Source organism: Pipistrellus kuhlii, unplaced genomic scaffold (assembly GCF_014108245.1).
Source record: "Pipistrellus kuhlii isolate mPipKuh1 unplaced genomic scaffold, mPipKuh1.p scaffold_m20_p_25, whole genome shotgun sequence".
Taxonomy (NCBI): Eukaryota; Metazoa; Chordata; class Mammalia; order Chiroptera; family Vespertilionidae; genus Pipistrellus; species Pipistrellus kuhlii.
Window position 1 is genome coordinate 7,238,109 of NW_023425524.1, and position 27,393 is coordinate 7,265,501.

The 27,393-nt window shown below is 42.5% G+C and overlaps 1 protein-coding gene across 9 annotated transcripts in view; it reads right to left on the bottom strand.

Moving 5' to 3' along the window:
• Window positions 1-27,393, bottom strand: part of CEP170 (centrosomal protein 170) — an 88,403-nt gene that overhangs the window by 22,912 nt on the left and 38,098 nt on the right. For 5 of the 9 annotated variants that reach the window (XM_036453498.2, XM_036453497.2, XM_036453496.2 and 2 more), the window contains exons 8-13: window positions 25,395-25,871; window positions 20,344-20,507; window positions 19,864-20,157; window positions 9,404-9,553; window positions 7,493-7,619; window positions 1,997-3,823 (exon numbers count right to left, since the gene is read on the bottom strand). In XM_036453498.2, coding sequence (XP_036309391.1) covers window positions 1,997-3,823; window positions 7,493-7,619; window positions 9,404-9,553; window positions 19,864-20,157; window positions 20,344-20,507; window positions 25,395-25,871 — 3,039 coding nt within the window. Of the gene's footprint in view, window positions 1-1,996; window positions 3,824-7,492; window positions 7,620-9,403; window positions 9,554-19,863; window positions 20,508-25,394; window positions 25,872-27,393 lie in introns of all 9 variants that reach the window. The other 4 variants (XM_036453502.2, XM_036453500.2, XM_036453499.2 and 1 more) reach the window with 2 other exon arrangements.

Below are 27,393 nucleotides of genomic sequence, written 5' to 3' on the forward strand. Positions count from 1 at the left end.
TAATTTAAGGACATAGAAAACTGCATGTTTGTCGAGCTCTGTGTTCAAAGAAGCAGGAACAAAACTCATCCTGAAAGACGTGAGTGTAATCTGACCTCTTACAGCGTCTCTTTGACTTGCTGAAGTCATCACGTCTGCTCTGCATCTCAAATAAGCCCTTAGGTTAGACACTGAGGAGCAGGCCAGCTCGCTTGCGTGTTAAGAGCTACAAGGAGGACAGAGGCAGAGGTGTCTCATGGACTGGGTAACACACAGCCCACGTGACAGCCCATGTCAGGACAGGGGAGTAACGACACGTTTATGAACTAAGAGATGAGGTAACAAAACACACAGTTTTATCAGAGGACACCCCACAGAATGGGGCATAAAGTATGAGTTGAAGAGGTAGAGCCATAGGGAACAACAGAATAACGCTGAGTAAACATAAATGAAGAGATAGTACTAATTAGCTTAAAATACTTGGTAATCAGCCCGGCTGGTGTGGCTCAGTGGATTGAGCGTCAACCCATGCACCAAGAGATCACCAGCTTGATTCCCAGTCAGGTCACATGCCCAGATTGTGGGCTTGATCCCCAGTAGGGGGAGCATGCAGGAGGCAGCGGATGGGTGTTCTTCTCACATCAATATTTCTCTCTCCCTCTCCCTTTCTCTCTAAAATCAATAAAAACATTGAAAAATAGTTGGCAATCAATCTATGAACCACCAAATAAAACTTGAAGTGTGCAAACAAGAGGGTGGGGCAATGGGGAAAATGCATGTATTCTTTGTGGAATCATGAGTATACGCTATCTTCAGCCTATACTCATTCCTACCACAGGCACGACCACCATCACCACACCCTCCATCAGGACAGAGATGGGGAGGCGAACAGCGTGGAGGAAGCATCCGTGAAAAGAGAAGAGGAGGAAGAAAAATGAAAACAAGTAGCACACGACAGTGCTTAGTTTTGGGTCTTGCAGCCTCTACTGTGCAGATGTAAAAATAAAAAGACTGCCCACCGACTTCCCCGTCATTCTCACCCTGGACTCAGCGCTCTCTGGGGTGCTTGCTGTCTGAGGATAACGGACCTTCAAGTTTTTAACAGCTGGCTCTCCCCGACCCCCAGGCGGGCCTGTTCAGCCACACCCACACCTGAGCTGATTATGAAGTAATAAGACCATGTCCACAGGACACACAGATGTCTGTCTCAGGGCCATAGGGGCCACAAGTATTTCCACGGGTTCAGCTCTCCATGCGAAGTACAGAAACGGGCAAACGTGCCAGAAGCAGCTACAATCTGGTGGAGGATGTGCAGTTTTTATAAAGATTCTGTTAACGACAGCTGGTCGTGTGGTTCAATAGGATAATGCTTTGTGAGATGATGCTCAGAAGCTGTATTTCTGTAGCCCACACTGACCCAGGGCTTAGGGACTTCTTATCGAATCCCTCTTCTTCCACTGAAATAAATCAAGGGTTAGTTTCACCTGCCTGACCATCAACAACTCTAATTTTTAAAAGTATAAATAAAGGTATATCATATTTCAAAATAAATAGGGGGGGAGGATAAAATATCGACGATTTCATTCAGCTCTGAAAGGAGTAATAAAAGGCAGAGTGGATAAGGGCTTGGGATTAGGTGAGGATATTGGAAAGTTAAACACATACTTTTAGAAGCAAAATGCTAATTCCTCTGATCTAAACCAGATAATTCCTATCTAATTTTGACAGACAAATCCAGATCTCTCACCAACTAGACAATTAAATCTCCGAGACCAGTTCAGGATATGTCTAACTTTGAAATCTCTATTTTACTGCAGGATATTGATTGGAAGTGTATGTAACTTCTGAATTTTCTACTTACTAAGCTAAAGTAATTTTTATAGCAAAAAACCATCTCTAGAGTAACCTTTCTGTTGAATTCTTGGGAAGCAACAGTGGAGATTTAATTGTTTAAAACAGGAGTCCCACTACACAACATAAATACGCTAGCACTACAAAATATCTGGATCCAATTTACCTGAAGGCGAGCCATGCGTGGAGGTCATACTTTTGACCTTGGAGTCTGACAGCCGAGAGATGCTGTTGGCCCGAATTCGCGGAGAAAATTTATCCGACGGGACTAGCCTGGCTCCGCTCCGAATGATGGCTTCCGCGGTCCTGGAAGAGGCGCTACCCCTCGAGATGGTGGCCTCCGAGTCGCTGCGAGCGGACAGGGAGCCCAGCCTGGTTCTCCGGGGCTGAGCCAACAAGTCGATCCTCGAGATGTTCCGCCTTCCCGAGGGCGGCTTTGACGTTGAACTTGTCGTGGACACTTCAGAAGCCACGGATGCCTTGTCAGCATCGGCAAGCTCACTGTCGGAGGCTTCCCCAAGGCGTGCTCGGCGCAGGAGGGAAGTCCTGGTGGGCCGGGGCCGGGGGAGGGTGGTGGACTTACTGGCCGAGCCGGGGGGCACCGGGGAAGTCTTGGCCTTGGTCCCCTTGCTCCCCTCCAGCTTGGAATGTGCGTGCTCATCAGCCGAGGTCAGTGCAGTCCTCCCGAGGGGTTTACAGGAGTAAGTCTCCTGGTCGGAGGACAGGATGTCAGAGATGGCAGAGTGAGGTACGCTGGAGGTCTGGTCGTCGTCCGTGAGGTCCACCGATGGCTGTCTCATGCGTCCGCTGGCCTGGACAAACTTCCGCCCGTCGGCTCTCAGCCCTACCTCCGCGGAGCGGCTTTTGGTTTTCTTCTCCACCTTGTCCCTGGCACCAGAGGACTTGGAGGCCTCCTTGGACGGCGAGCCCGAGGAGCACCTGTCCTTGTAGAGGCTGGTGAAACTCTTCCGCTTCTGGGATGACTTCCTCTCCGTCTCCCCGGTCACCAGGCTGATGGTGCTGGCCGTGTCCACGTCGGACTCCGGGGAGATGGAGTTGTCTCTGTTGTAACTGGGGGTGTCCGGGCCTTCGTCGGTTTTATTGTCTTCTCGAAGCTTCGCTTCTAGAAAAGCCATGACGGCCTCTGTGTCTTTCAGGATGAGGGTGGTGTCCAGGCTGGAGTCAGCATCCATGGAGTCGCTCCTGTCGCGCAGTCTGCCGGCGGAGTTGGCCAAGGCCAAGGGAGGGGGTGTGGAGGACGGCTGCTTGTTGATGTGGGGGATCAGCTCGATGGGGACGTTGGGGCTGGGCTTCTCGATGGTGAAGCTTCCCTGTCGCACCAAGGGCTTGGAGGACTCCTTCTTGTCCCCTCCCTTGGCCGGATGGCCCTTCAGAAGCTCGTCGGCCTTCCTCCGCTTGCCCTCACTTTGCATCGCCCTCTCTCCTTTGCTGGCACAATGTCCTGGGGTTTTCTCCGGAGGCTGTGACTCCTGTTTGAGGGACTCCTCCCTGCCCCTCTCTACCAGACCCGACGCATTTTTGGAAGATAATTTAGCAGGCGCCCAGTGGGCCTGTTCCGTCGGCTCCTGGTGCTGGATTCTGGCTAACGTTTGCTTCACCAAAGAGGCTTCCTTGTCGGGTTCATGTTTGTCCTTCCCAGGGGAGGAGATGGCCAAGTGCAGGAGGCCTTTGGGATCGCCGCCGGGTCTCAGGGTCTCCCCATTGACCGCCCTGGTCCCCTTGCCCAGGGCCCTGTCGGCATCCTGTCTGTCCTGGTATACCTGCGCCGGGGCCTCTTTCTCCTGCAGCTCCGTGTCCTGCTTCTCCCCGATCTCTGACCTGGGCGTCAGGGCCTTGGCTCGGGAGCCCTCCAGAGCCTTGTCGTCATGAGGCAGCTGTGGGAGGGTCCGCCGCCGCCTCTCTCCATGCCCAGCCAGGGAGGCCGAGGAGCCGCCGCTTCTCACCGAAATGCCAGACTCGCTGATGTCCGCGTCTGTGAAGAAGAACCACAAGGCAGAAATCAGGGCCAGCAGCGAAAATACAAATAACACCATGTTACACTAGGGTGTGAAGTGTAAGTGAAGCAATGGCTGAAGTCTAAAATAAAACTTTGACTAAATAAGCCAGCATTGTGACAGGGTAGTGTAAAAGGCAAGTCCAGGGCCACGTGCACTAGCAGGCAGGTGACTGACCAGGGAGTCAGGAAAGTAAACTGGACGAGATGAAAATGAGGGTCGTCTCTTTGACATTGAAATTGGGTCTCAAAAGAACCGGTGGCCCAGAAAGAAGCCCACTACAGACCGATTCATATGCCTTTCAGCATAACCGTTATGGCTTGTCTCATTTTTGATTCTTATAAGTATATTTCCAGTAGGACATGATCTCACTCATCTAGAGGAAATGGTGAACAACATAGACTGATGAACAAGAACAGATCCAGAGATAAGGAGCCCTGGGTCAGACTGTTGGACCTCAAAGGGAGGGTGGGGATAAAAGGGAGAGATCGACCAAAGGGCTTATGTGCACACATATGAGCCTAACCAGTGATTAAGGACAATAGGTGGGTGGGGGCATGAGTAGGGGGTGAGAGTGGGGGATTGGAATAGGGGGTTGAGGACAAATATGTGATACCTTAATCAATAAAGAAATTAATAAATAAAATAAAATAAAGACCTTTTGCAAATATTAAAAAAAAATAAAGAAAATGAAGGTCGTCTGATCTGAAACGTACGTCTGCTGCTCCCTTGTCTTTTAACGTGTTTTATGGAAGCTCACTGTGGTTGCTCTTGCTTCTGTGGCTTATCCCATCCACTAAGTTCTGCTCAAGACAACAGACTCTAACTAGCAGATTACAGAATTGCACAAAGAATGCCTAATAAACCTGCTTCCTTGCTATACTTCCCATGACGTGGTAAAGAAGAATAATATACCTAGTTTTTAATAAGCATCTTATCTACCCGAGAGAATAAATTGGATTTCCAAAGTCAAACAGAAAACTCAGACGTTAACAAAATTTTCTAAAAATAAAATTCAAAGCTGATTAAAAGAATTTTTTCAATTTTAAGTATGAATAAAGCTGATAGGACTTGTCATAATTTTACCAATGCAAGGGTTTTAAATTATGGTTGTCTGGTGTATGAAGGCCTCATAGAGAAATACATGACCACTTTCTCTTTTTCAAATAATCAGAAGCCAGTGAGAAATTACATATGTTAATGTTTCCATGTGAGAGAACTTGAAAATACTTACGGGGGATTTCCCTGAATAAATGGAATGTGTTTTGAAATGAGGGATACATCTTTCAGAGAAATATAAATTCACACACAGAGCATCTAATCTTAGAAGTGGGGGGAAAATATGCTAGCTATAGCTTTTATAGGTCTTTTGTTCCCCATTACAATTCTAAAAGTTTACTATTTAAATTTCATGGCAATACAATGATTATGATGCAAGAAAATATTAAACTTACTGATTTAACTTTGGGCAATTAATCATAAATTATTTAATGTCTTATCTCCTTGCTACTTGAAGCATCTAAAATGTAATAGCTATTTTATCTTTTTTATATATTTCTAGCATTTCTCACCCCTGGACAAATATTTAAAAGAACACTTTATATTTAAGTGGATTTGCGAACTCATCTAAATAAATTAATTTACAATAAGAATGAGATAATGAAGGTCTACTATTTCTTTTTGTTGTTGTTAATCCTCACCTGAGGATATTTTCCTATTGTAGAGAGAGTGGATGGGAGTGGTAGAGACAGAGACAAATTGTGGTACATGCCCTTGACCAGAATGGAACATGGGGCCCTTCTATCCATTGAGCCAAACTGGCCAGGGCATCTACTATTTCTTATAACAAGGGTAGAACATTACTTTCCACAGTTAATACGTAATAATTTTGTAGTGAACTAGAGGCCCAGTGCACAAGTTCATGCATGGGTGGCATCCGACCGGCCTGGCTCCAATCTGGGTGGATTGGGGCTGGGTCTGTTGGGGGGAGGAGATGGTGGGAGGCTGGCAGGCTGGCTGGCTTGCCCTTATTGGGCCTGATCAGGGCTGGGCCAGCTGGGGGAAGGGGCCCCAGGCAATTGGCTAGCAGACCCTGCCCCTGATTGGGGTTGGAGGGTCAATTGGGGGCGGGGCCAGCTATGGGGAGGGACTGTGAGTGGTAGGCCAGCCAGACCCACCCCTAAATGGGGTAGGATATGCCGATTGGGGGCCAGCAGCTTGGGGGAGGGCCATGGGTGGTTGGTCGGCTGGCCCTGATCCTGATGGAGTGTGGGAAGGCCGATCTTGGGTGGGGCTGAGCTGGGGAGGGGCTGCAGGCCAATCAGGGTAGTGGGGGCCACTGGGGGTGTGGCCAGCTTGAAGAAGGGGCTGCAGGAGGTTGGCCAGCCAGCCCTGCCCCCTATTGGGGTGGGTAGTATAATCAGGGGTAGGTGGCTGGGGGGTGGTAATGGCTGGAAGCCAGCTCTTGATCAGGATGGGAGAATCCGATTAGGGGCAGGCCGGAAGTGGGGAGGGGTTGCAAGGTTGCCCAGCTGGCCCCATGCCCTGATCACCATTTTGCTGGTCACAAAGGGTGTCATAGCGACCAGCCATTATTGTCATGATGACAATTACGGTCGCTGGCTTTTTATATATATAGATTCTTTTTGTAAATGTACCTAGCTCCTCGGTCTAGTCTCTGTTTCCCAATCATGGACTAGTTTCTCTGAACCAACCTGTAAATCACTCTGTCTTTCCAAACACTTTTGGCCATACTAACAACTACTATAATTCCTGACTGGTGAAGGCTACAGCTTTCAAACAATTGCTGACTAATGTTTACAAAATTCCTAAACCAGACTGTGAGGGTGCCATAAGCCAGAGACAAAATACATTTCTATTTCCATTTCTAAGGATAACAAAAAATACAGACAAAAACCACATGCAAATTCTCCTTGAGGGTTTTTTAAATTAAGAATGTAATGAACTGAATCTAATAATATCATTAGAGGCATATAATTTTGTGTGCTTTTCTAAATCCTATATTTCACTTTGCAAATATATAATTAAAAGGTAATAAAAATCACATTACATAGATTTGCAAAAGATGCAGTTAGTAGATTAAGTAAATTGTTTTTTATTGACGTAGTAGAGGCCTAATGCATGAAGATTCATGCAAGAATGGGCCTTTATTCTGGCCAGAGCAAGCATCCCTCCCTACCCCAGGCAGTCTGGCGCCTGCGTATACAAATTAACCTGCCATCTTTGCTGGGTTAATTTGCATACTCACCCCTGATCAGCTGGCTGCTGGGCGTTGTGAAGGTACAGTTAATTTGCATCTTACTTTTTTATTAGTGTAGACGACAGAAGTAGCATTTAAATATTTGTTGTATGGGACGCTTTGGAATTGCGTTAGTCTTTTTAAATTTTCATATACATTATATACACTTGTATGTATTATGTGCTTAATCTACAAATTATCTCTATCACCAGTGTGAGCTGATGTTAATGATTTCCACGTTCATGAAATTAAAATGATATATGGAGCATAAGCATGAACATATGTGAATATGCTTACTTGGGTTTAATTTACTGCTCACTATATAGATTTACTGGTAGCTTGTTTTTAAAACTGATGTGTTATTCACACAGACACACACAGAAAGTACCATTCTCTAAAGGAGCAGGGACAGACGACTCCATGACCCTTTCTTCTGGGTCATGCCTCGTGTGATTGGCAGCCAGACTGGCCCACTGTGAAACCCAGCGCTTGCTTCCAGATGTAGTGGAGCCTTCCTAAGGGAGAAAACAAGGGAACATGATAATGCAGTCTGGCCACACCTGATTCTCATGGAAGAGAATTCCAGTTAGTCACATTAACCTGTCAATACTTACACCTCAGATTCCTATATTATCTTTGATTAAATTTCCTCATCATATATAATAAAAGGCTAATATGCAAATCAACTGAACAGCGGTCGCTATGACGTGCAGTGACCACAAGGGGGCAGATGCTCAACGCAGGAGCTGCCCCCTGGTAGTCAGTGTGCTCCCCCAAGGGGAGCACCACTCAACCAGAAGACAGGCTCACAGCTGCCAAGTGCAGCGGTGGTGGCGGGAGCCTCTCCCATCTGCTCGGCAGCGCTGAGGATGTCCTACTGCCTTGTCAGACATCCCCTGAGGGCTCCCGGGCTGCAAGAGGGTGCAGGCCTGGTGGAAGAATTATCACCCCTCCCCCCTGCTCAGTGCACAAACTTCATGCACTGGGCCTCTAGTCTACTATAAAATGCAGCTTCTCTGGGTACCCCTTTTAATGACAACATTTTATTATTGCTGTGCATGTAGTATAGTTCAACATTTGAAAGACTCACAATGGTATTAATATAAACTCTGGAGCTTAATGTTTATGCTGCTAGGTGTATGATCAGAGCTCTATGACTCTAACAGAAGAGTCAGCTCCATTCCAGTCTTTGGAGCAGGAGTCTAAAGGTCTATTCTTAAGCTGTTCTCTAGCCTTCTTCATGTTTCTAGGAATCAGACTGCTTCCAGAGCCTCAAAGAGTATTAAATCCTCCAAGTCTTGTCTTCAGGGGTTTCAAACCAAACCCAAACCTTGACACTTCTTTCTAGAAGACTTTAAGGATAGAAATTACTTGACCTTGAAGAATTTTCCTATAATTGATCTGAACCTAAACCTGTCCATGTTTAGATCTACTCTTAAAACAGTGTTCTTTGAACCCTCATGGTCAAGTGTGAGATGGAATTTAATTCATGATGTGGTTCCACAGACTTATGGACAGAGAATGGCAATTCTTCACACCACACCAGCACTATCTAGGCATTTAATATGGAAACGCTAGGGAGTGTGGAAAAAGATGGTTTCCTCTCTTAAAGTCTAATCCAAAGCTTCATATTGAAACTGGAATGACAACTAAGGAATAAGAAGCTGTGACTGAAAATGTATTTTAAGTTATTCAAAATGGCATTTTATTAAAAGTGCCAGATTCACTGTATGAAGGACAGGCTAGAAACTGCTGAAGTAAATATTTCATATAAACTCTCTATATATGATTTCAAACTCTATACATTTATAAGCCCTATCCATTGAAATAGAAAGTATACATAATCACATATGGAGCTTAAGAAATTCTTGCTGAACCTCTGAATTCCCTTTCAAGAGTTTGTAGTAACCACCCACCATTCTGATCCTGAAAGAAGTACCTCAGCCATTCACATCAAGCTGGGATACCCAGAATACAGTGCGCCCAGGGGCACCCACTGCTGTAGGACCAGTCTGTGAACAGGTTCCGGTGGCCTGTTTAGGAGACTTCTTCACTGTGATCCCAGAGGCCGCAGTTGGATTCCTGGTCAGGGCACATGCCCAGGTTGTGGGCTCGATGCCTAGTGTGGGGCGTGCAGGAGGCAGCCGATCAATGATTCCCTCTGATCATTGATATTTCTACCTCTTTCTCCCTCTCTGAAATCACTACAATTATATTTAAAAACAAACAGAAAAACATTTTAAATGATGGAGATTCACATCTGTGCCTGTAGGAAGTGAAGCCGAGGGCGAGACGGTACCTCTGCGCGGTGAAACCCAGGCGTGCCCAGCGGCTTCCGGTCCTCCATCATCACTGCGGCAGAGCTGAGGGCCCAGTCTTTGATCAGGTCTTTCTGCTTCTCATTGATCACAGGCCTGTTATAATCCTGACTGTCATCCACTCCAAACACCTGGGGGAGAAGAACGTTTTATAAAAGAAAAGTCAGGTTAATATGTGAATGTTAGCAGTAACATTCTACATTAATTTCAATCATGCAAGCAAACTTGTTTAATGACAAGGTAACATCCATGTGGAGAGAAAGCTGGGCAGTAACCGGGCAGTGGCAGCTCACATACGTGATTTTCTGAATGTTTGGCAAATGTACTGCTTGCTAATAAGAAATATTCAGAATGTTACACATCATTTGGTAAAAGATGTTATGAACACTGTACTAACGCAAAGTTAAAAAACATATCATTTCCTCTTGGTCCAGTTCGTGTCTGTTCTATTATTGTTGAGAAGTATGATGGGAAACTATAAATGCATGATGGATTTTATGTGTTCCTTCCCTCAAAAATGTTGAACATTTACATACATGAGTTGAATGTATGCATATAACTAAGTTCCCAAATAACGGACTTTATCGTATGATCTCTGTACAGGATGTAGCATGATTCTCAAACTACATGCACCTAAAATCACTCACAGGCCTTTGCCTGAAATGCAGTTTAACACACAGATTACAGATTTTGAATAAGCAGGTTGTCTCTGGTGGACACTTTGAAATATTCTAAATACAGAGACCAACAATCATGTGCTTTTCATTTCCTGGCTCATAATAGGCTCTGGTTTTGCCAAAGAGACTGAAGAAATGTTAACTACATCAACTGGAATATTCCATAGGCTCTACTGTGCTCTCAATGCTTATTATTGGCAGAAATGAGTGGTGGCCCTGATTGTACAATCAAGAAAAAATATCCTTGTGAATTAACACTTTGTAGAAAGGCGCTTCAGAATATAACGAAGGAGAAGCAATTCTGTTTTAAAAGGGGAAAATGCCTTTAAGGTAATTTCTAAAAAACTGTGTAATGATCAGACAAAAAAAATATCTCTGATAAGTTCTCAAGTTCACATTGACTAAGGCAGATGGCAGATTTTCAAAATGACTGAAATTGGGAATTTTACCACTAGATGGCCTTATTACCTAGTATTTAATTCAAATGTAACTTTAGTTTCAAGAACTGCTCAGTATTCAAATTATGTTTGCTTTAAGAGCCGTTGGTAACCTCGGTTGGTGAACACACAATACAGCATACAGATGATGCATTATAGATTGTACACCTGAAACCTATATAATGTTATTAACCGTCATCCCAATAGATTCAATAGAATACAAAAAAAACTAATTGTATGTTATCACATTTAGATCAAATAGGAACTTTAATAACACATGGAAGCACATACACAGAAGGGACAAACCTGCTTCATCTCGCTAAACATTGGAATTCGTTTAACAACAAGCAGGAAAAAATACTAAGTATGTTTTTCTGTGTGCTCCGCCTCTGACCCCACTTGAGCAGAAGGCAAATCAGAGCTACTCAAGTTATCTGGGCTGCCTTAAAATTTTCTAACTCAAGTCACTGAACTCCCAATTTACTGGTCTATCTCCATATTTTTATCATTATAACTAGAAAAAAATCCAACTCAAGATGGAAAGTGGAAGATAAACATAGCCATGTGTGATGATTACCTGCATGTTGGACCTTATTGGCATGTTAACTTACAAGTTACCTCAATTTTCTGATTTGCTGATTTTAATTCTAATTATACTCAAGATGGATTTCCAAACCTTGACTGTCTCAAACATCTAAGCACCAGCAGTTTCTAATAAAATATAATCAATCTCTCCAAATCACTTCAGATACAAAGACATAAACACAAAGTAGTAATGCTTTTAGGACAGGAGTGGAGTTGTATAGAGAGTTATCAGATGACATTCTACAGATTCCCTTTAATGCACTGAGATGCTGTACACATATCTGTCAGAGAAGTAACTTTTATTTATTTTCCAGACAAGTGGAAAGTACCACTGCCTGGGGGAAGCAGCCTTAAAAGCCCATCCCCATAGTATTGCTAGTGCTTTGAGAAATTAATGGTAGCATTATGTAGCCAGCTGGAAATTCGTATCATCGTTTCTGTGTGAAGGTATAAAAACATCCATTTGTGACAACTTGCCTGAGAAAGCAAAGAAGATCTCAAAAGCTAACACTGTCTACATACTTTAAGGGCATTACACTTCTAACTGCATTTTAAAAATTCAGAATTAGCCGAGATCGGTTTGGCTCAATGGATAAAACATCGGCTTGGGGAGTGAAGGGACCTGGGTTCGATTCCAGTCAAGGGCATGTACCTTGGTTGTGGGCACATCCCCAGTGGGGGGTGTGCAAGAGGCAGCTGATCGATGACTCTCTCTCATCTATGTTTCTAACTATCTCTCTCCCTTCCTCTCTGTACAACATCAATAAAATATATATTTTTTAAAAATTCAGAATTCAGTGGAATAAATGGCTCTGAATACTTAACATAGAATTTGAATGACCTATGTGTAGTCAATTTTTAAATTTAAAATGTAGACAAAATTGTTAGAAAAAAGGGAGCTCAGAATGGAGGCAGGAGAGATGTTTTATAATTTATCATGGTAGCAAGTGCTCAGAGCAGAATGCTACTCACAATAGTCAGAAGGCAATACAACCCAAATTTCCATCAACAAATGAGTGAGTAAATAAATGCACACAATGACACATTATTTCTTCACAAAAAGGAATGAAGAGCTGACACACCCTATGTCATGGATGAACCTTGAACATATGATGCTGAGTACAAGTAGCCAGTCACAAAAGGCCCCATGTTGCACGATTCTATTTCTATGCAATGTCCAGAATAAGCCAACTCTTCGCCCAGAAAGCAGACTAGGGGTTGCCAGGGGCAGAGGGAGGGAAGGTCGGGAAGTGATTGCCTAATGGGAGTGAGATTTATTCTGGCGGCGATTAAAATGCCCTGAAATTAGACACTGCTGAGGATTGCACAACCTTGTGAATGTACTAAAAGCCACTGAACTGTACACTCAAGTGGCTAAAATGGTGAATGTTATGCGAATTTTCCCTCAATTTTTTTTAAAAAAGGCACCATCTGGCTTTATTCTTCCTTTTACTTCTATTGAATGAAAACACGGTCTCCAAATGTTTGCCCTCTCCGAATCCATCCTGTGTCTTTGATTCCCCCATTCCCTGGGGGTTACAGCAACAATCTCTTCCTTTCCCATCTCTGCTCAGCATTCTTTTTCTGTTAGACCCTTCTTCCTATCTTCAGATGGTGCTCACGTCTGATGATCCGATAGTTAACATGTCCAGACTCCCTCCTTCTCATGGCTCATTTCCTTGTCACACATCCCTGAAATCTGGCAGCTCATCTCTCCCCTCTTCTTGCCAAGAAGATCCTTCCTTCATGCTGAGTCATCAGTGAGGAGTTGGTAGAAACTCAACCGCATTGCTAGTTTCCTAGCAATCCAGGCGCTTCTCCTGAAACTTGCATATTGACACAACCTACACTCTTTTGTACCTTTCATACTATGAGAAGCTGAGTATACACAGGATTTCAACCAGACATTTCAACCAGTTACTTTAGGATCAAGATAGAAAGTAGTGTCATAATACAGGATAACCTGTTCGTGGAGGTCTGGTGAGATCGGATCAATCTATAAGTTCCTCAAAATAAATTAGCCAAGATAAAGCTAACCTCATATGTATATTGATAAAAAACAAAAAAGCATAGCAAATTTTTCTTCTCATTCATATGGAATGTAAAAATAAATAAAATAAAAATAAAAAGATGCTGAGTGTCTACTACATGCCAGGCATTGTTCTAGTACAAGAAATACAGAAGTGATCAAGACAAATAAGATCTTTCTAGAAAGGAGAAAATAAACTATCTAGTGATTTCAGAGAGGCAGGGAGAGGAAGAGAGGGATAGAGACATCCACAATGAGAGAGGATCATTGATCGGCTGCCTCCTGCACACCCCACACTGGGGATCAAGCCTGCACCCCGGACCATGTGCCCTGACTAAGAATCGAACTGTGACCTCCAGGTATAATACATAGGTTTATGCTCAATCACTGACCCCCACCGGCTGGGTGCCCCGATAAAAATATCTGAAAAATCACTTAGTGCACAGGGGCCAAGGAAAAAGATGAGAATAAAAGAAAGAAAAACCAAGCTGCCAGAATTTAGCTTTTCACAAGCACTGTTTGCCCTGGCCCATTAACTCAGACTATTTCTGGATGGAAAGGAAGGAGGAAAAAGATGAAGTTCAACTTGAAGAGCTGCCTGTTTCCAGGGTCCTCTCTCACTGTCCAGGCTCCTGTCTCACCTCCTGCGCCTTCAGCCCCGCCCACAGCGCATTTTGTCTGAATGGACCAGGAGGGGCCGCTGTCCACCCAGCTGACCGTTATCCGTGGTCCCCGGGCCCCGGCTCAGATCTGGCCTCACATCTGCTGTCAGCTTCAGAGCTTGGAGCATCCGCATCCCACACCCCTCCCACCTGGACCCGGGTCCCAGCACTGACTTCCTCGGGCTGCCTGACTCGCTGCTGTCGATGTGCCTTTATTCTGTGTCTGCTCTAGTTAGTCCTCCTGGTACTGGATTCCTTCTTCTCTACCAGCTGCTGCCTCAGAACCAGCACCGAGCGACAAGGCCCACGTGGGGTGGGAATGCACTAGAGGGGAGGATGCTGCTGCGATGGACAGGAGTCAAATCTCAGCACAGGAAAGTGTCTGCAAGAACTGCTTTATGGTGTGAAACTTATAAAAAACAGAATTCCCCCCCCCCCTAAAGACAGAGCCTAATGACCACTTTTTTCCTTGCTTATTTGATATTTAGCTTTCTGTGCTCTCTCTGTTTTTCTCACTTAGCGCAGAAGCCTAGGAAGCAGCTCTGACCAGTCTCCCAACAGCGTCTGTTTGGAGGGAGAGGTGGGGAGGGGAAAGAAGCTGGTACTACTGATGCTAGACGGGTTCTCTAGCTGTCACAGAAAGGTGGGAAGGGGGGGGGGAGATCACTCCTACTGGGGAAGATGCTATAATTACCTTTCATCCAGCAGTCAACAGCACTTGCTCTTAGCGCAAATCCACGTAAGCTTAGATGTAAAACTCAAGAGATCTTTATAGAAAATAGGCATTTGCGTTAATACTACAAGAGGGAGTATTTGGGGACAGTGCATAAAACAGGATTATCTACTCTTAAACACACAGCACAGAAATAGCAACCAAAATGCCATAGTCCCATAACCTGGCGTTGGGGAATAGCTCTCTCAGTACCATTTAACTACAACCAGCACAGAAAAACAAACATGTGACATTTCAGCTTGGTCCCCTCTGTTTTTTTAAAATATATTTTTATTGAATTCAGAGAGGAAGGAAGCGGGAGAGATAGAAACATCAATGAAGAGAACCATTGATCCACTGCCTCTTGCACGCCCCACACTGGGGATTGAGCCCGCAACGCAGGCATGTGCCCTGACCAGGAACCAAACCATGACCTCCTGGTTCATTGGTTGATGCTCAACCACTGAGCCACGCTGTCCGGGCTTGGTCATCTCTTTAAAGATCCTTTTTTAAACTGTAGGCCACTTCTTCCAAGGTAAGATGCTAATACAGGTTCTTCTTTACACCCAGGAATACAATGCATTCTGGGAAAATTGAAAAGACATTCAGTGCTTATCATACCTAACACCGGTGTATTATGCGACACTGTTATTCACTTTTTTAAAAATTGTTTCTGATCCCAAGATGCTATTTCTTTTATTCTTCTGCTTGGTCTTTTTTGGGCTCCTTTGTTCACATTTATTCCTTTGACTAGTGTTGGTGTAGCCAAGAATTTCATGTTGTGCATTCTTTCTAGGTGAATGCATCTATTATTTTGCATTCAGCTACTCTCTAGTAATTCCCAAATCAACCCAGACCTCTTACCTACAACTGAGACATTTATATTCAACTAAATGTTGGCCATATCAGCAGCTTTTTAATTGCTTCTCTGCTTTGGGCCTTTCCAATTTTTAATCCATTCTTCACACCCCTGAGGTGATTATATCATCACTGCCCTACTTAGCAGTTTTCAATGCCTCCCCTCTGCCTTCAGCATGAAAAGCCTGGAGTCCTCACTGGAAAACACACGAGCCATCAAGATCTAGACCAAGCTCCTCTCTCTAAAGGGAATACGGTCCTCTGAACTCGTCCCCCAGTCTCCGTGCTTCTGGACACGTCTCCACATATGGAAACACTACTCAGACATGTGTGCAATGGGATTAATTCCACCTGCTTCAACATGAGATCAGTTGGCATTTCAATTCAAGTTTTATGGAGAACGGATAAAATGCCTGGCACCAGCAGTCATGGAGTTTGTAATGGTGTGTGTGTGTGTGTGTGTGTGTGTGTGTGTGTGATGAGGGAATGAGGAAGTGAATAAACAGAAAGTTATCAAAGGCATGTTTAACCTGAGAATCCTTCTTGGAGCTATTGGTACCCTTCTTCCAACAGACTATGTCCATCACCGCAGTCATCGGACTATCTTTACTCATGTTTTTACTTGTGTAGTTCCATCCCTCTGCATACAACTTTTTAGAAAATTGAAAATCTCTCCTAACACAAAGCCTGGCGCACAGATGGTTTTGAATAAAGATGGCTACTAAAGCAGCCCTCACACGATGGAGAGAGAAAGGAAGGAGACTAAATAGAAGTCTTTAGGACCAAACAAATTCAGGGGACAGAGCCCATGGCCCAATGTCCATCCCATAGACCGCACTTCAAAGGGAGAGAAATGGACGGCAGAGCTTCTTCAGCCATTTGATGCCTCTAGTTACTCCTCCAGCGTTCTTGAGCTTGATTCTGGCTCCTCTTGGTTTTTGTTTGCTCCACACGCATCCGTTACTTCTTCCTCGTCAGACACTTGATGCCCGAATCTCTGCTTTTTTGTTGCCAGAGCCTGACTAGCGGGCCTGGACTTGCCTGCTGGCTGTAACTGGGGCTGCCAGCATCTCAGCCTTTCCTTTGGTCCTCACGAGCTAGTGCAGGGACTCTTCCTCATCCCCACCTTTACCGCCTCAGCTCTGTTTTCTGCTTCAAGCAAACTAAGAGTGACTGTGAATTACCTACGCAGACACACAGTGCCACGACTCCCTTAAATGAAGGGATATCCTGCTTTAAAATCTTGCTTTTCTTGCCCTAGCCAAACTGGTTCAGTGGATAGAGCATTGGCCTGCAGCCTGAAGGGTTCTGGGTTCGATTCTGGTCAAGGTCATGTACCTCAGTTGCAGGCTCCTCGCAGCTGGGACCCTGCTCAGGGCGCATGCAGGGGCAACCAATTGGCATGTTTCTCTCGCATCAATGTTTCTCTGTCTTTCCCTCTCTCTTCCACACTCTCTAAAAATCAATGGAAAGATATCCTCAGGTGAGGATTAAAAAATAAATAAATAAAATAAAATCTTGCTTTTCTCTGTCTACAGTGTGGCCATATAATTTGTCATTGAAACTAAGGCTTATTCTGGTGGGTGTGGCTCAGTTGGCTGGGTATTTTCCCCTGCACCAAAAGGTTGTTGGAGGTCAGGGCACATGTCCAGGTTTGACAATAATCTGATTTTTTTATTGTTGTTTGAAGTATTACAGGTCTCCTTTCCCCCAAGGGCAAGCCCCTACTCCCCCCAGTGTCTGTGTCCATTGGTCATGCTAATATGCATGCATACAAGTCCTTTGGTTGATCTCTAACCCACCCCCATCCCTGCCTTCTCCCTGAGGTTGGAAGGTCTGCTCAGTGTCACCTTGTTTCTGGATCAATTTTTGTTCATCAGTTTATGTTGATCATTATATCTGACATATGAGTGAGATCATGCAGTATTTATCTTTCTCTGACTGGCTTATTTCACTTAGCATAATGTTCTCCATCTCCATCCATGCTGCTGTAAATAGTAAGAGTTCCTTCTTTTTTATAGCAGGGTTATATTCCATTGTGTGGATGTACCACAGTTTTCTAATTCACTCATCTACTGATGGGTACTAAGGCTGTTTCCAAATCTTAGCTATTGTAAATTGTGCTGCTATGAACATAGGGGTGCATATGTCCTTTCTGATTGGTGTTTCCAGTTTCTTGGGATATATTCCTAGGAGTGGGATTATTGGGTCAAATGGCAGTTCCATTTTTAACTTTTTGAGGAAAATCCATACTATTTTCCACATTGCCTGCACCAGTCTGCATTCCCACCAGCAGTGCATGAGGGTTCTTTTTTCTCCACATCCTCGCCAGATAATCTGAATTTTAAAACTTCTTACCTTACTCTTTTTTTTTTAAAACCTATTCTTATATTTTCTATTAGACAGTATTTTAAATAGCAATGTATTTGTCCTCATAGAGGGAAATGATGAACTTTAAAATAATAGGAAAGAAATGTCATTATCAGTTCCAAATGATAAAAATAATCCCAAATCCCCAAGAGTCATTTTCTATGCTCAGACTGCGTCCTTAGGCTTCTTTTAATCTAATAAAACTGGCTCATCTGGTTCTTACTGTCACACCTCTATTATCAACAACAACAGCTCTCACATCACATCCATCTCCTGGACTGCTGGGTCTCCATCTCAACAGTAAAAGACATGGAACATGTGCTCCTTAATAAATGCAAGCTTAGAAATTATATACCTGCTCCAGTGTACCTAGGGAACCCACACCAACATGGAAATAAAAACTGTAAAAACTGTAAAATTGAAAGTAGACATAAGTGGCCCGGCCAGTGTGGCTCAGTGATTGAGTGTCTACCATGACCAAGAGGTCACAGTCTGATTTCCAGTCGGGGCTCATGTGCAGGTTGCAGGCTCCATCCCCAGGGAGGGGGCATGCAGGAGGCAGCCAATCAATGCTTCTCTCTCATCATGGATATTTTTTTTCTCTCTCTCTCCCTCTGCCTTCTTCTCTGAAATCAATAAAAATATATTTTTAAAAAATAATAAAAAGAAACATAAATGCTCTGGATCTCTCTGGGATCACTGAAGGACCACTCTGTAAACTCATCATTTAAACTAGTGCACTAGTTGGCAAACTCATTAGTCAAAAGAGCCAAAAGTCATCAGTACGATTGAAATTTCTTTGGAGAGCCAAATTTTTTAAACTTAAACAACTTCTAACGCCACTTCTTCAAAACAGACTTGCCCAGGCCGTGGTATTTTGTGGAAGAGCCACACTCAATGGGCCAAAGAGCCGCATGTGGCTCGCGAGCTGCAGTTTGCCGACCACGGAACTAGCGCATCTCAGGTTAACGAGCATACGAACACCTGGAGATCTTGCTCTCAAAGCAGATCCGGGTCAGTGGGTGCGGAATGGGCCTGAGAAGCTGTATTTCTAAGAAGCTTTCAAATGATGCGAATGCAGTTCACAAGCTGAGTAACAGAAATTTAACAAGAGACCAAGCACTGGCCAAACTTAGGCTGCTCTCTGCCAGGGAGTAAAATAAACAGCCGATTATAAAGTCAACTTTCCACACCCAGAGCAAAATTGAGGAAACTACTTTTTAAGCCATGTAACAGTCACTGGGCACATTAACCAATGACGTGAAAACAGATCTGAGCAGTAAATAATCACCATGGCTGGGCATACTGTTGCTTAGCTCAAAGTGCCACAAACAAACGGATTTCGTTTTCACACTTTTTTTCTATCACCAAAGACAGAAATGAAAAGACATTAAGAAAATAAGAAAAAGAACAAAAGTGATTAAAACATGTATTTTCATCTGCTTCCAACATGAAATAGTAGGCAAGAAACCTGTGATTAACTATTATCAGTTAACAATTATGTTTGCATCAACAGAGTCATAGCAATATGGGGTGTTTTTTTTTTAATAGCTTTTTTAAGTTTTTAAATGTATGCAAAATGAGAATGGCCAAAGTATACTTATTTAAAAACTCTATCTTGCCGAAACCAGTTTGGCTCAGTGGACAGAGCGTTGGCCTGTGGACTGAAAGGTCCCAGGTTAGCTTCCGGGCAAGGGCATGTACCTTGGTTGTGGGCACACCCTCAGTAGGGGATGTGCAAGAGGCAGCTGATGGATGATTCTCTCTCATCGATGTTTCTAACTCTCTATCCCTCTCGCTTCCTCTCTTTAAAAAATCAATAAAATATATTAAAAAATAAAATAAAATAAAATAAAATCCCTATCTTAAATCTAATCAACTGTAACAGGTCCCGACAGTTTAAATGTAAGGACTTTACCTATGAAACTCAGGCAAATTCAGAACATAGGCAGAATAAAATCAGAAAGCACGTGGTCTTCCAGTTTCCCTAACAAATCCTGTGGTTCATACCACGGACTGCATGAGACCGTCTCATGCTGACTCTCCAGTAATTTCCGCCAGGCAAATCCACCCCCGAACACTAGCATCATCCCCACATTTCAGTTATTTACCTTGTCAATCATTTTTCTTGCTTCCACCTCCTCACTGTTGGGATTCTCTAACTCAATGGTATAAGTACCCTTGTCACTTTGGTCATCATCATTATCCTTTTCAGAAGCAGCAGGGGGCGCTTGGTTTTTTAACATTTTATCCATCTCCTGGCTCGGTCTGTGCCCGAGACTCCCTGAACTTCTTAACAAGGCAGCTGGAAGGAAGGGGACTGGCACGGCGGGCTCCTCTGAGTTCTGCTTTACCAATTTCCCATGTGGAACACCATGCCCCCCTCTGCGGTGCGCAGAGCTAGTCTGTAAAGACAAAGAAACCACTTTGGCGTCTGCTGCTGGAGACTGGGGTTTTGTAAGTGTTGTGAGTGGTGTGCAGTGAGTCGTTCCCTCACATAAGACTCCCGCACTCTGAGGAAGGGAACCGGGCCTTCTCTTGATGGGACTGTCTTCATCAGAGAATGCAATCAGAAAGGCGGTTTGACTTACGACAGCCTGGTCCTGGAGCCTGTCCGTGGCCAGGGCCTTCTGCAGCTTTTTCTGCTCCGAATGGTGGCGCCTTAGCTGCTCCTCCAGCGTGGCCCGTTTGCTACAGCGCCTGTGCGCCCCAGCGTTCTCGGAATCGCTCTGGGTGCCATCGTCATGCTTATTTCCTGGACACAGAAAAGAAACGGCATGACAGAGAAGGAGAAAGCCCCCGGAGACAGTGAGAAGCACGCACAAAGGTGCCATTTGTTTTGCCTCCTTGGCCATTCAATCCACTGCAAAGCTTCCATTCGAATTTCACCAACCAACAATGGAGTCCTGTATGAGCGACTGAATAGGACTGTCTTTCTCTAAATTTTAACGTTAGGAGGATGCATCAATGCCTTAGCACAGTGGTCGGCAAAATTCATTAGTCAACAGAGCTGCAGTTTGCCGGCCACTGCCTTAGCAGATAAGCAATGCGACAGCATCTGCGATAGTCTGTAATTATAACATTAATAAACATGAATCCTACCTTCAAACCCGACACTTTATTTAAGCAATCAAAAATATGTTTCTAGCCGAAACCGGTTTGGCTCAGTGGATAGAGTGTCGGCCTGCAGACAGAAAGGTCCCAGGTTCGATTCCAGTCAAGGGCATGTACATTGGTTGCGGGCACATCCCCAGTCAGGGGTGGGCAAGAGGCAGCTGGTCGATGTTTCTCTCTCATCGACGTTTCTAACTCTCTATCCCTCTCAATTCCTCTCTGTGTAAAATCAATAAAAATATTTTTTAAAAAAATATGTTTCTAGAACTAGTGAGGAAGAGATAGGAAAAGGGTGATTCTACCGAAATGCTTATCCTTACACAGGAAAAGAGAATACAAATGCTATAAAAAATGTGATGAATCTTAACTTTTGATGATATATACTACATCCCTAAGTATAGCATCTTTATAGTTTCCACCAATTACTGTTCACTTATTTATAAACATCTTTTGAGCTACAAGAATTTTTGAAAATCTGCATTTTGAGCTCTAAACTCTGGTGGCTTCCGAATTAAATAAAGCATGCTAAAGGCCTATCTATAAAATCCTATATAAGTCTAACACCTACTGGGCAAATGGCATGGTACTAAATATAACCATATAAAAATGTATCTGCACCACAATGCATACTGTTTAGTTAGAATATATTGGGATTTTGAAATATCAAAATGTAAAACTATGACAAGTCAAGTATTACTTGGCTTTTCACCAATTTAGAATTCTTATTATCTAAAAAAGAATATTACAACAATCAAATAAGTATTCTATACATGGCATAAAATTATTAGAAAGTCAAGAGTTATTCTATGCATGTTCAAGATCGATTCTTCAATGAGGGCTTTTAGAAGCTATAAATGAATCTAGCAACCAGGTGTATTCCAAAGTTTCCAGGACTAAATCTGATTTTTAAATTGTCCTGGGTCACAAATGTAATCGGAATACTTGCTGACTAATATGGCATCAAAGAAGATGGTGAGCAGCGTTGAGGACTTGGAGATTGGGAGGGACAACACACATATGTCCCAGGAGAAAGTTGAGTGTCAAATGCATGGCTGGTTCTAATAAATTAGAAGCAACTGGTTGGTGCTAGTGACTGAACACAAGAGGACCAGCTGTAAAAATGTGTATAAACGCAGCAAGAAGACTCCAGAGGGTGAAGAAAATGGGCAAGGGGAGCTCATGGAGTTAGCGAGACCAAAAAGAGTGGTCTGGGGAACTCTCCCAGCGCAGGGAAGCCGAGTCATAGAAACCTCAGATGTGACACCAAATCTGAAACTTTCTTCCAACTAGTAACTATTCAAAATGCAATCTTAAAAGAGAACGCACACTTGTTTAATTAGCAGACTCCCCGTCTCAGATAACTAAGCTATGAAGTCGGGATAGCAGATGGAATGCGAAAACACCCATAAAGAAATAAAAAATAAAAAATCCCACCACTTCAAATACAAAAGCTCATTAAAACATGACCTTTCCCAACCTAACTCACTGTTGCAATTGGATATATTGGAAAGAAATCCAGTTTGTACGAACTGGATTCTACTGAACGCCAATATTTCCTGCATAATAAACGCAAAAAAAAAGCCGAACCACACACACACAATATGAAAACAATATTTTTACGAAGTTTAGTTCTTATACCAACATATAAAATTTGACACATGAGTGGTGTCAGGCCCTTTGAGTATCTTCTCTTTAAATTATAGCTTCAAATTTCTTTCTTTTTAAAAAATACGTTTTTATTGATTTTAGAGAGCAAGGAAGGGAAAGAGATAGGGAGAGAGAGAAACATGGAAGTGAGCGGAACATCGGTTGGCTGCTTCCTGCATGCCCCCCACTAGGGATTAAGGCCGCAACCTGGGCATGTACCCCTGTTCGGGAGTTGAACCGATGACCTCTTGGCTCATGGGTCTATACTCAACCACTGAGCCACCCTGGCAGGGCTAAAATGTCTATTTGAATGTGTAGGTCAGCCATTTTTTTTTCTGGAAAGTTTATTCTTTCTCTTATACTTCTCAGTGTCACACAGGGTGAACATCTGAGCAGAACTGCCATCTCTGTTTTCACTCAACAAGAGAAGCACTAGGAACCTCCCCTCCCCATCGGTTTCTTCCTGCCTGTCTTGTCTGTCCTCGGCTGTGCCTGACTAAGCACACTGTCCCTTTAAGCAGCTGTGGCCCAGAAGCAGCAGCTCTCCTAAAGGGTGAAAGTGTAGGGGCTTTGAGAACATTCTTGGCCTCACTGTCCCAAGCGTGCCCTTTACTCTTGCAGGAGCAAAGCTGTTTTGTTTTTTGTGTTTTTTGTTTTTGTTTTGTTTTGCCTACTTTCAAGTTTCTGGCTGATCTAAACAGTTGCTACAAGTTTAGTGAATATAAAATTATTAATGTTTGCTGTCATTCCATGTATTTGGATAGAGTTTAGGTATATAGGTTTGATGCCTAAAATGTGGAAAACCTTTAACAACGGCAGCTCTGACTTTGGGGAAAATCAAGTGTCATTTGTAAGAATGTCTGGAGTAATGAAACGGGTCTATCTTAGACCAAACTGAGTTATGTGTAGAGAGATTTTTTAGATGAAAAATGAAGGCATAGCTAGTAGAAGGGCTATGAGCAATGGCAACGTACTAAAATATGTCTCTATCTAAAAATTAATTCCCAGAGGTGTAGTGATTGTATAATTTCTGGTAAGGTTTTCAAATATGTAATCGTTCATGCATGGATATAGCATGAATGTGGGCATTGATGCCTCTATTTGGAATTAGGCTTGTTCAAGAGCAGAGAATGTCTTAAAATGATGGTTTAATATAACAGCAAAGCCGAAACTGGTTTAGCTCAGTGGATAGAGCATGAACTGAAAGGTCCCAGGTTCGATTCCGGTCAAGGGCATGTACCATGGTTGCGGGCAAATCCCCAGTAGGAGGTGTGCAAGAGGCAGCTGATCGATGATTCTCTCTCATCAATGTTTCTAACTCTCTATCCCTCTCTCTTCTTCTCTGTAAAAAATCAATAAAATATATTTTTAAAAAATAAAACAGAGCAAATTAAAAATAAAATAACAGCAAATACAGAAAATAGTGATAATGACTAAAAAGCAGTTATAATAAAAGGGTATTTTTTTAAACGGTAGCTTTTAAAAGGATCTTTAGCTCACTTTTTATGTATTTATTAAGAGTGGCTTTAAAAAGATGGCGTTACTTCTAAATTTTTAAGGTTTATGCTACCTTTCACATTATACAAGGATATCAATATTATTTATCCAAATCATAAAAATGGTCATTTTACAAATTAGTAGCTTTTGTCTGTAAGCTTAACCTATACATTCACATATAGATCTCTACTGTGTATTTAATATTACACAGAAGTAAAGGATAACAATCACATATCAGGTGATTGCATATGATTATAATTAAATATAGCAATAGGCCCAACAAAGATTTAGGTACTCTCACCATCTTACTGCCTTGAAATACCTTAGAAGCAAATCAGAAATAGGTACTTCATCACCTGACCAGATTCCCAGGGCATAAAGTACAAGGTAGCATCAGTCTTGTCATTGATTGCCAGGTCATTCATTGTTTACTCTAATTACCGAACACCCATCACGTACTCCACGTACTCAAGTCCCAGGTGAAGTGTTAGAAATACAAAGTAAGTAATAGTCTCTGATCTCAACAGGCATTTTTTTTAAAAGCTCATTAACACCTTGTACAGTTACAGAATGGCCAGATTAACATGCAATCATTTCCCTCATAGACAGCTTGTTAAATACAATATAGAGCAACACAAAACTGTATTTGGGGATTCTAAAATAAATTTAATTAGCAAAATCAATGGAAAATTAGTTAATAACCTCTACAGGTATAAAGATGTTGCAATTTTTGGCCAAGAATTATACTAGTAAAGCATATATAAAAACTATTTCATGAATAAATAATTCAATTTGTCATTTTCATAAAAGTTTATTGAAAGAATGTAATTCAATTACTTCCCAGTAAGTTATCTCTAAAAAAAATTTTTTTTGTTTCATGAGTAACTACTAAGATTAGTTTGAAACACTCTATCAACAATATGACTTTATTATCAAGGTGGAACTTTTGACTCATTATCAAATGGCTTCACATTTCTTTCAAAATTTAGATATTGACATTTTACTGGAAGGATCCCAATAGAGAAGATTATTATTGAACATATCTTTTCGTTAAGTCAAGAAAAGGATGAGAACTGTCTTCTAGAGAATTCCACTACTGAACTGACTAAATTTTTAATTCCATAAGAAAAGAGAGACATACTTTTGGCATAAATGAAATTTACAAAACCAATCTGGTTTTGGCAAGAACACGAAGGCAGACTATTTTGCATGAGTTGGCCAGGGGCATGAGTATGGCTTGCTTTTGAGCTTTAAAATCAAATATAAACCTCGGAGAGAGCAGGTTTCTACCACATTAGTAATCTCATAGCAGCTGGGCAACTGTGAAGATGGAATTTTCCTTTATCAAAATAGAGGAAGGTTGGAAACGATCAATTCACTTTACCTTTCAACCTTTTCAAGTACACGGGAACATCACTCTTAATACTTTTGGAATCGTCTTCGGCTCTCTCCCAGACCATCTGAGGAGGGTTGTTCTGAGCTAGCCAGTCGGCGACTTTGTTCTCGGGGGCCATCATTCCAGTCTGAATCCCCGGCAGGTCTTGAGCTCCAGCAGAAGACTTCCTGGACTTGTGACGCTGCTCAGAGGTAAATTTTGTCACATGGTCTCTAATAGTTACCTTCCCTGGGGCACTGTCATCAAATTCAATGGTAAAGGAAGCATGCCCTGCACCTGTGGGGTGGGAGCTCGGTGTGTCTTTTGTTGGGATTTCATGGATAGTGCTTTCTGCGATTTGTGACGGCTGCTGGAACTCTTTTGTAGGGATTTCAAAATAGCTCGGTTCCCTACATAAAGGAAAAAGGACTTCTTCGTTTGCGGCGGCAGGCTGTTCCTCAACTTGCTTGGCATCTAAGCTGCACCCTAATGAGAAAAATAAGAGAGAATTCAAAATATTTGGGAGCTTCTAGCAGGTGAAGGAGTCAAGAGAACCGGAAGTCAGATCCCAGCCTGGATGAACACAAGGGCAAATGTCACAGAGAAGAAATCGTTTTGGTTGCGAACATGGTATTCAGGCACCAACTGGAGATGCAAGGTGAGTAGCAGCCATGGCAAAGGATAGCAAAGCAGTTAAAGAGATGGACCTTGAATGGCTAGGACCATGTTCTTTCCAACCAGGATCTAGAAATCATCAAGGTGCAAAAGAATGGAAATCAAATGGAGATGGAGATACATTTCTCTGTATGTATTATATATCTCGAGTGACAGAAAAAAGATGAATGTCCTTATCCAGTAAGGAGAATGAAATATCTGCAATACCTTGAACGCAAGTAGAACTCCGAGGAGGACAGATGCTCAAGCAAGGAAGCGCACATGAAGTCAGTATGTAAGCGATGCTCTACAATAATAACCCCACTTACCATTCTTCCCCTTCACATTCACAACCACTACTTAGAGAATGACCCAAAACAAATACCCTGTGATCCTTGAAGGAAGATACAGTTTATAAAGAATAAAAGAATAGTAAAGACAAAGCAGGTGGTTTGCCTGCAGCGTTGCAATCCAAGCAGCAGTGTGAAAAAAATAAAAGTAGAAATTGAGTTGCCAGCCATTCATCGCAGAAGAAAATTTATGTCTATTTCTATACAGCAGTATATGCACAAGTGTCAAAAATCCTTGGCAAAAAGCTGAATTATAAAATCAGATCAACAACAGGAGTTAGCAGAAGAAGCAAATAGGACAGGAATGCTACCATTTGTCTATTGCTCAGAAGCGAATATAAAGGCATAAAAGTAAAAATAAACACATTTATACAGAAAGCATGTAAAGGCATAGAAATGAAAATGGTAATTGGAATGTTTTAAGTATGTGTTATCAGAAGTGCAAATGCAATATATACATATACATATATATATATATATATATATATATATATATAAATATAAATATATATGTACATATTTTTAAAGATTAAACTGCCCTGTTTTTAAGAAGCAATTGACCATGGCTATTATCAAGATGGTAAAGAGCGAGTTCAAATGAAAAACATTCCCCTAAAGCTCAAACAGCATTCTTTTTGAAAATACATTGGTAGAAACCATCTGCAGATAATTTATTAGGAGGAAAAGTCAATGCAGGGATAGCAAGTTGTTTCCAATCGTTTTCTAATTAAGTGAAGTATTTAGTCTTTTGAAACATCTTTTGGAAAATTAAATCTTGATGGGATTCTTCAGGTGCTGTAATTGACTTCTTGGCATATTCTGAATGTAAAACAATCATAACACTGTTTGCTTTTAGGGTATAGAAGTTTGGGACGGCAACATTTCTGTAACCAAAAACATGGGGTAGTGTATAGAAAACATCAAGCTAATTAAAAAAAAAAAAATCTATGAAGAAGAGAAACCATATCCAACCAAAACAATCTCAATGTAAAAATGATCCTTTT